Source organism: Typha latifolia, chromosome 3 (assembly GCF_019914945.1).
Source record: "Typha latifolia isolate L0001 chromosome 3, TyphaL0001v2, whole genome shotgun sequence".
Classification (NCBI taxonomy): domain Eukaryota; kingdom Viridiplantae; phylum Streptophyta; class Magnoliopsida; order Poales; family Typhaceae; genus Typha; species Typha latifolia.
Genome location: NC_133088.1, coordinates 7,379,249 through 7,389,064, shown reverse-complemented (window position 1 = coordinate 7,389,064; position 9,816 = coordinate 7,379,249). Strand labels below are relative to the sequence as shown.

Genomic DNA, 9,816 nt, shown 5'->3' with positions numbered 1-9,816 from the left:
CGCCACTAAATACACATGCCCCTCATATAGGTAAAACCCACATGTCCCTCGTGTCGGTAGAACCCACATGGTTTCTACATAACCTATTGGTCAATATTTCATCATAATATATATATGAAAAGTCTAATAAGTCTATAAATAATATAAACAAAAGAGGCCTATAACAATAAATGATATAGCAAGCCCCAAAATACATATCCAAAAACATATAAAAATACCCACATAGGGGCTACAAGCCATTGTCTTAAATTTACACAAGAAAATAATTAGAAGAATTATGAAATAGATCTTCGTCGACTTCTCCACGAACGCGAGCTCATCTACAAATTGAAAATATTTTCACCAAAAGGTGGTGAATATAAAGCTAGTAAGTTTCTACTTCTACAGTCTAAAATTAGTGTAAATAAAAAGGCAATAGTAGATAAATGTAAATACGCATATCATGATCAAATCAATGCATCAATGCCACATACTCATCATATTCATCTAATATGCACATGCACTAGCAATCTACAACAAGACATGCATCAAACCCGTATTATCATATCCTCAAACTCGTGCTCACACTAAGCTCCGCCATAAGCCATATCAATACTAAATAATATGATATATATCACATCAGACTATCAAGTCTATAACTTAGGCTCATGCAGAGCTACGCTTGTAGGCCACATCAATATGACCACATGAATAACCCTAAGGGAGAATAGAATTTAGTGGTAGAATCGCCAAACTAAGGACTTCAGTCGTAAGCCTATCACATGAGTCAATATACCTTGGCTCTATATCATCGCACCACCATGCAGAAAAATCATGAGCCATCGCTCACGGACTTCCTCACCCTATGTCATCAGGTACCGCTAAGATTACATCATCCTACCATTCTCTCTATATCTTAAATATCCTAAAGGGCATGACTCTCATCAATCGATAATAAATCGGCCATCACTTGGTGAAATAGCTACTTGATTGTCTATGATCAACAAATTGGGAACTCAAGCATGAGCCTTAATATATAAGTATAATAATATCATTTGCCATGAAGCTTAGTTGTGGAGGTGTTAAGTACTGTTAAGACACAAAAGTCATACCTTTTATGGTTGTGCATGTCTGCAAATGACATAATATTATATAACACAACAAGCATAATGAAACACCTCATTATCATGTATTACGTGTTATCATATATGATCATGCCTATGAGTATGCATAGTAGTCATGATCAATGTAATTATGCCAAATGAAAGTAAAGTTAACATAATTTATATACATGCACATGCATGGTATGAATGTGATGATGTCTTAAAATAAAATATTTTATTCTCTACTCTACTCCTAGACTATAGGAGTTTCACTTGCCAGGTATCATTTCCAAATTAATCAACTCCAACGATGCCACAGATCATCCTCGCATAGTACGGAGTCCACCCCAATAAAGAAAGTAATAAAATATAAGTATAACATTTATGTCACTAATTAATTAATTAACCTTACTAACATTAGTTATAAGTTTGGGTAGGTTTAATAAAAAATTCTTGCATTTATTAATCAGGTAGAGTTGGTATATTAATTTTGACGATCTGACACACCATTAAGGGTTATTAATACAATTCTCATCACATTTATGGTTGCACTAATTACTATCGACTTTAAAAAATATAAAAGATCATGCTTAATTAACTTACTTATTGCATATAAATGCACGTCTACTAGAATTACCAAACTTAGAGATAAAGTCCAATTAAAAGCAATTAACAGTGGTAATCCTATACTAATGCCTCATTTATCATTATTAAATTATAGCAATTATTATGGCTAACAAATTTACCCTTAAAGGATGATTAATAATTAAGACTTAAGTTTGACAACAATAATTAAATAAAATAACTAAGTAAATTAAAACAATTAAAGAGTAGTTATTCTGCTTAGGCCAACTCAAAACCCAAGACCAAGACCCCAACACATACCAAGATTGGGCCCAAAGCCCTAAAGCAATAAGGTTTAAAAGCCTCTTAGGTTGGCTGCTAGCCGCCCCACCTAAACAAAATGGGTTAGGACATAGCCCAACCCACTAAAAACTTGCATTGATCTACCTGTAGTACAACCCACCAATTAGGTTGGCTGCACCTAACTCAAACCCGAGCTAGGCTGGGCCACACCTAGCCCAAGCTAACAACACCTCCCCTCCTTCCAAAGCCAAGGCATGCAAAGAAGAAAAGGAATGGCTACCGGTGATCGCCATCGCCGATAGCTGAGCCACTCACCTACTAACCTTCTCTTTGACCGAGGGGGAATGTACACGATGTGCTGATTGGAGATGAAGCACGATCATCTTAGAGGGAAGAAGCCTAATGACAATAAGGGGAACGAGTCGACGAGTCGACGAGTCACCGAGAATATCAATAAAAAAACCCATACTAGAAGGATGACAAGGTCTAGGAGAGTGTGCACAGTGCACAAGTGGTCAGCGACAAAGGGAAAGGGTCCTCCATGGTTGGCAGCCATGGAGTTGGCCCACATCGTCTCCCGATGTAACACCCCCGCCCGGCACGGCAGGGTGCATGCCCACGCGCCCACACGGCACACGCGGCACACGCGACAAGACGGGCGGGGCCCGTCATGCACAGATACTCTCCTGTACACATACAATCATGACATCATCAAATACCACCTGCTAACATATCCATGATTACATAACCCATCACCAATTAAATCATATTATTAACCGAATAAACCTGTTAACATATGAATATCCCAGTCCATAATAATATATATTAAACCATTACATAATCTGGTAGGACCCACACATACCACAACAAACCATCAATATACAACTAAAATGACTAATATAAGAGTACACTATGATTTGACATGTATTATACAATTCATCGTCTAATACAGCATAGTACAAATATCAAATACTGGTACAACTCAATTCTTATATAAACTATCATCTATACCGTCTCATATCTATAGTTCACCTCATCATCACTCTAAAATATCTTCTCGAGATATCTCAAGTCGCTATCACATACCATGTATCTGAGGGGGTTAGAAAAGAAAATAAAGAGAGTCATGAGCAAAAGGCTCAGTGAAAAGACCTTACCCCGAATCAATGATGTCAAACAGAGAGTAAATTATGTACTGGATAATATGAATCAGAAAGAGCATCATGTCATGAATGAGTATATGAATGTTCCTCAATAATACATAAATAAAAAATAGATAACATGTCATGTCATAATTGATAGAATATATAATCCTCGACGATGTATAAATAAATCTCCATATCATACCATCAACATAACTCTCTCTCAAATATGACACATGATGCATACCGACCATGACCATGCTATGATATCAAATGCAATAATATATAATGCATATTGATCACTAGATAATCAGGTAACCAAATAATAATGAAATCATATGCATTTCTCAACATCACAATCATCCATCCTCACCGACATCTCGGTATAATATCATCATACTAGACCACTATGCACAGTCAATACTCGGTACCCGGTCTCAACATCATGTCCAAAGGCTCAGAGCATAATCCGTCACCCGCAAGAGTATCTCCAATATAACCATACCCCGCCACCCGCTAGGGTATCAACATCCATCCAGACCGGGCACCCACATAGTTGATAGAAACCTCGTGAGGATAACTCACCGCATATGCCCTGGCGAACGGCATATGTCCGAATGTCTGCTGTGCATACAGACTAACGACCTTAGATGTAAGGCCAACAGGATCACTACTATGTCGAGCGATCAATCATCTCCAAGCACGCCCTAACCCTCGCACCCACTCGGGTATCCTCACGCTTTCTATCAACTATCCTATCAATCATATTTCATGCTTTCCTTCTAAATGACAGAGCAAATGTATATATCTAGTACGATAACAAGTCAATGCATAACAGGAATTTAGGTGGAATAAGAATCAAGAGAAAATGATGTAATGTAGTCTTCAACTGTATCGTCAACACATACATACTTATGATAATCTATTACATGCATACTCATATTACAGATCAACTCGGTAAACAATCATAACAATAGAATCATCTCTAATCATCTCTATATATATCACCAATGTACTCATATCCCAAATCAGCATAATTGAATGCATGATAAAATATGCTCGACTATAATCATCTCTAGATAAAATCATATAATCATGCTAGAGGCCAAAACATGCATGTACATAAATATATAATATAACCTAATTTGAGAAAGGCGTCTAAGGGATAAGACTACTCACATCTTATCAGAAGACTTAATGCACATATCCCTCAGGTCCATCAATCAACTGCCACTCGACGCTGGTGAGATCCTCGGAGTCTCAAATAAGGGGGTTCAGAGTCTGAAAATGTTTAAGTAACATAAAGTTAGTTATCTGATTAGAATTCGTTCGAGTAAAATATGATATTTTATTAGGTTTAATATTGATTAGATTTATAGGATAAATTTAATTATGGCAATATTAATATGCTATTTATATTTATTTAATAAAATCCTAATTTGGTAATTATAGAAAATAAGTATATAGTAATTTATCTCCTTTTTATAAATAACCAAGACGACTATATATATGATTTAATAAAAATATAATTATAGAATAATATTATTACTAGTTATTTTGTAATACTTACTCTTATTTAACTAATCCTAGATTATACATAAAATAATCATTATCCTATTATACAAAAATAATCTGCAATTCTAGTATTCCATTTTATACAAACTATTAGATAATACTAATATACTAAAAATAGACATATATAATATAAGTTAAATATAAATATAAGACTGCATATATTCACTAATAAATAATAATTAAAGCTCTAAATAAATATATAGGCAATATTTATAATTGTAATTAATAAATTATTATAATAATACTTAGTAAAATTATATTAGTTATAAATTATCAAAATAATTAATTACCTAAATAGACTATGTTATTTATCATTAGGAAGTAATTATATAAAAAAATATAATAATAGTCCTCTTCTAACACTGTCTGCTACACAACAAGAGGAGGAGGAGGGCCAAGAATGGAGAAGAAGAGAGGAAGGAGAAGGGAAAGAAAGAAAGAAGAAAGAAGAAGAAGAAGAAGAGAAGGAAGGGAGGCTCACCTACGCTGCGGCGGTGGCGGCGGCGATGGCGAGAGTGACAGCGGCGGCTGGCGTTGATAAGAGAAGGGAGAGAGCTCAAGAGAGAGAGGTGATAGAGAGAGAGAGAGAGGAGGGTAAGAGAGAGAGAGAGGTGGTGCGGCGGCGACGACGGCGACAACGAGAAGCCGTCGACGAGGAGAGAAAGAGAGCGGTGCTAGAGAGAGAGAAAGAGAGAAGGGTAGAGAGAGAAGGAGGGAGTTAGAGAGAGAGAAGGTGGTGAGAAAGGGAGAGGTGATAGAGAGAGAGAGAAAGAGAGGAGGGTAAGAGAGAGAAGAGGGAGTTAGAGAAAGAGAAGGTGGTGTGGCAGCGACGATGGCGACGGCAGCGGTAGGCCGGCGTCGGCAAGGGAAGGAGAGAAAGAGAGAGCTCGAGAGAGAGAGATCGAAAGAGAGAGAGAGAGATTTAGAGGGAGAAAGAGAGAGGCGGTGAGGGTGGTGTTGCGGCGGCGACGGCGGTGGTAGTCCAGCATCGACAAGAAAATATGTGAGAAGAGAGAGAGAGAGAGAGAGAGGGAGGGAGAGAGAGAGAATATGTGAGAGAGAAAGAGAGAGAGGGAAGGCGGTGGAGGAGGGGGAAGGGCGGCGACGGCGGGGCCCGCCGCAACTAGCTGGTCCGGCCCGATTGGTCGGGCCGGCGGTTGTGGGCGCATGTGGCGCCCCCAACACGCGCCCACGTTGCATGGCATGAGCTCGTGCCATGCAACGCCAATATATATATATATATATTTTTTTTCGTTATTACACCCGAGCTACAAGAAATCCGAAGTAAGGTGCCAACGGTTCCCCCTTATGAAGGTAAAGCTATCAGAGCTGGTGCGTGGAGGCATGAAGCCATCGGCTGCCAATCACCGGATGGAAGACATTACCGAAATTATTGACCATATTAGTTTCGTAAGCCGAAAGGAGACTTACCGACAAGTCGAACCACGATGACAGAAAGCTCTGACAACACTTCGGAACGTGGATAGGAGAATAGAAGAAGGGCAGATGCAGGGTGAGGGTGAAAAAAAAAGAAAAAGAAGAAGAGAGGGAGGGAAGAAAATGAGGGGGGGGGGCGGATTTTAATATACCTGCTCATGACTAATACGTTTTTCACCAAAATGAGTTCGCCCTATTATTGTGAATATTTCGAAATTCATCTATTTACGTTGGGTTCGGAAAGTAAACTTAGGCTCTTGACGTCAATAAATGGATTCCTTTTGTGGGCAAATGCACGTTCTGTTGTCAAGTAGACTACAGGGCCGTGGAGAAGTGGGGGACGGTTATGAAGGAGGACACCACATGGTCTCTGCAGCCTCCCTATGGGTGTAGGCCCTCGCCTAGAAAGAGAGAGTGGTACTCGATCAGCATCTGCAGGCCAAGGGCATCACAAGCCAAAAATCAAAAACTACCAAACAGCACCAGGTGGTACTGTCCGGTACGTACCACTCTCTCTCTCTCTCTCTCTCTCTCTCTCTCCTTACATGATACAGAAAGGACCAACGGAAAACGGCTGCTTGGTTAAAGTAAAAAAGTAAAAAAAGGAGTTCTGCTCGCTAGAACGAGGAAAGGAGATAGATCACAGGGCCTCCTTTTTGTTGGACGAAAAAGGAGATCCTCCTAATTGGTCCGGATTGAACTGTGGAAAGTGATGTAGATCGCAAGTTACAGCTTCTTACATGTAGTAATGCTGTTGGGGAATTCTTGAAAGCGAAATTAACTGCGAAACGGGATTGGCAATATTTTAGCAGTTGAGGAGGAGGAGGAGGAGGTTATGGGAGGAAATGTCCTGGAAACACAGTTTGATCAACACAAACTGCGTTGTACAACCATATGTTTCTAATAGTAGGAACTAAATTTTCTTTGCGACGATCGGCACTGGGTGAGAAAAGAATTTGATCAAAAGAAAGTGTAGAAAGATGACAATGTGCTTTGGTATCTTTTCATTTCAGGAACGTGAAGGGAAATTTCTTAATTTATAGCAAATACTACGTCCAGAGAGCATTTAACATACTACGTTTCCGTGTAAGCAAATTCGAATTGCTATTCTAAGACCAAACAGTTTTAATTTTTAAAAACGAATTGAAAGGAGAACTGCATGATAGTAAGGGAAAAGCGAAAAAACTGGACCGGATTTTCTACCTCGGAGGAGTAAACGAGTGGTACACGCATCAAATCTCTTGTCAAAAGCGGCAAAGATATTAGTTTGGAATTTCAAAGTTAAAAGGCATTGCATCACCACAAAGTCTAGCTAACCATGCATCACACCCAAATTTCCCTCTTATAAAGGGGTTTTAAGGGGGTGGGGGGAGAGAGAGATAGATAAGTATGAACTGATGGATGTGGAGAAAAAAGGGCCAAGTTTGTCCTGAAGAAGTGAAACAGAGGGATTAGGTGGTCAGCCCAACATGTCCTATTCCACTTACCACCAGCCCCAACGCACCCGTGGTCTGTCCTTGCTACTCTCCCCCACCACACATGCCTCTGTTCCTCTCTTCTACACCCCTATAAATAACATCCAACCCCTCTGTCCCAACTCGCACATACCACCGACCAAATCTTCTCAAAATTTTCCCTCTCCTTGAAATAAGATTATCCTAATGGCTATTAGCAAGAGCAACAAGCTCCCACAAGCTACGACATTGAAGCAGATACTAAAGAGGTGCTCAAGCTTGGGGAGAAAACAAGGGCTACCCAATGACGTGCCCAAAGGTCACTTCGCAGTATACGTAGGGGAGAAGAGGAGCCGTTTCATAGTGCCCATCTCCTATTTGGAACACCCGGAGTTCAGAAGCCTACTGCGACGGGCCGAGGAGGAGTTCGGGTTCGACCATGACATGGGACTTACCATCCCATGCGAGGAGGTGGTTTTCCGCGCTCTCACCTCCATGATGAGGTGATGTGGGGGAGGGAAATGGAGGAGTTGGGTTCTTGTTCATCTCATTGTGTCCTCTCTCTCTAAATTTGCTCCTCTCTAATGTGTTGTAATTTTTCTAGCGTAGTGATTTTGATACGAGACCCATGAGATTGATCTATGGGTCGGAAATGTACATCTTGGAGTGGCTTAGCGTTTGCGCTGCCCTGTGAGAGCTGATTATTTGCCGAGAAGAAACAAATGAGGCTGACTTCCCCCTGTTCATATTTACGTCTTGTCTTCTCTTTCAAATACTTATACAGGAATAGCCAAGTAAAAGATTAGATGCTTTTTCTCAAAAGAAAAAGATTAGATGCTGGATGACATTAAAGGACTTTGGGAAAGGAATATCGTCAAATCATATTAAAGATTGTCAAAGTTTGGCCTTTGCATAACTGGAATCAAGGAACAGTTTGAAGAGTTGGCCGGCGAAGTCACATAATGCGGCGTTCTTAACTACCCTCTAAAATTCGTGCGGACTTGAAAACTCGAATAATGTTTGTAAATCCCGAGGCGCTATAAACGGTCAAAGAATCGCACATGGATGAACAGTCCCAGATTGTATACGGATCAGATTAAACTGGTCATGGTTGGCGTCGTGAATTCCAATATGACATCATTCAAGCAACCATCGCATACCCATCGTCTTGAACAAATTCCTTGTCCTTGGCAACTGGTATACATTTTTTGAAACGAGATCGGCATATATATTTTTGACAAAAAGAGCCTTCAAGTCGTAAAAGCTTTAGTGATATAGATTGTGAGAAAATAAATAAGTATATTAAAACCTTCTCAACTGTTACTTATTTTTACACTTATTTATCTTTTTCAGTACATTGATTCTCTAAATATAAAATCTCTTACCCCGTTATATTATCAAAAATAATTAAATAACTATTTTACAGTTAACTTTATTCCTGTTTTTTTACTTCTGTAAAAATGTAAAATAGTTTCTATGGAGCCTAAAATTAATCACATGATACTCACATATTAATCTTTAATATAAATCTAACGCGTAACTAATGAAATTAATATTTTAGAGATTTTTGATAGTTAAGAGAAAAAAAATAAGAGTCTATTTGGAAATGAACATCAGTTTAGATTAGAGTCTAGGTATAATTATCCAAAAGAAAATAGATTTCTTTTGTAAATTGTGCCTTCTCTTAGTGGATTAGTACATAAAATCATTCATTCAAGTTGAACTAGTTGCAAATGGAGTCCAGTTTTTCGGGCATTATCACAGAGCTCACCTACTGCTAGCTAGTTGTCATTGGATCCAGAGTTTGAGAGGATATTTTTAATTTGCAGTATATCCTTACATGCCTTGGTTACTTCTTCCAAATTAAGAAATAACAAAAGACAGTTAATCAAGAGTATATTTGCAGATATGAAACATACAATGTAACGTGAAATCTAAAATTATCTGTACATCTTTTGGGTTGATTTAAATTTCCTGCTCAGTTTTATTTCAGTAGGACCACAAAAGACATACTGCTTGCAGTTGCTGGTCTATCTCATAACTCATAGGAGGAACTCCTCTTTCCTCTTTTTTCAGATCTACAGAAGTCTTCTGCCAGAACCTATATACCTCCTACCTCCCTCTCATTTATTCCCAACCTTTCTCTCCAACTACTCCCTTCTTCTTCTTCTTCTTCTTCTTCTTCTTCTTCTTCTTCTTCTTCTTCTTCTCCTCCTCCTCCTCCTCCTCCTCCTCCTTTTCTATTATTTTTTTTCTTTT

At 38.9% G+C, this 9,816-nt stretch overlaps 1 protein-coding gene across 1 annotated transcript; it reads left to right on the top strand.

Moving 5' to 3' along the window:
* The first annotated feature begins 7,446 nt into the window (after positions 1–7,446).
* LOC140784664 (protein SMALL AUXIN UP-REGULATED RNA 12-like) lies at positions 7,447–8,303 on the top strand. Its single transcript, XM_073132186.1, has one exon. The coding sequence runs from the start codon at positions 7,765–7,767 to the stop codon at positions 8,062–8,064; it is 300 nt and encodes a 99-aa protein (XP_072988287.1). The 5' UTR covers positions 7,447–7,764; the 3' UTR covers positions 8,065–8,303.
* Positions 8,304–9,816: the final 1,513 nt, after the last annotated feature.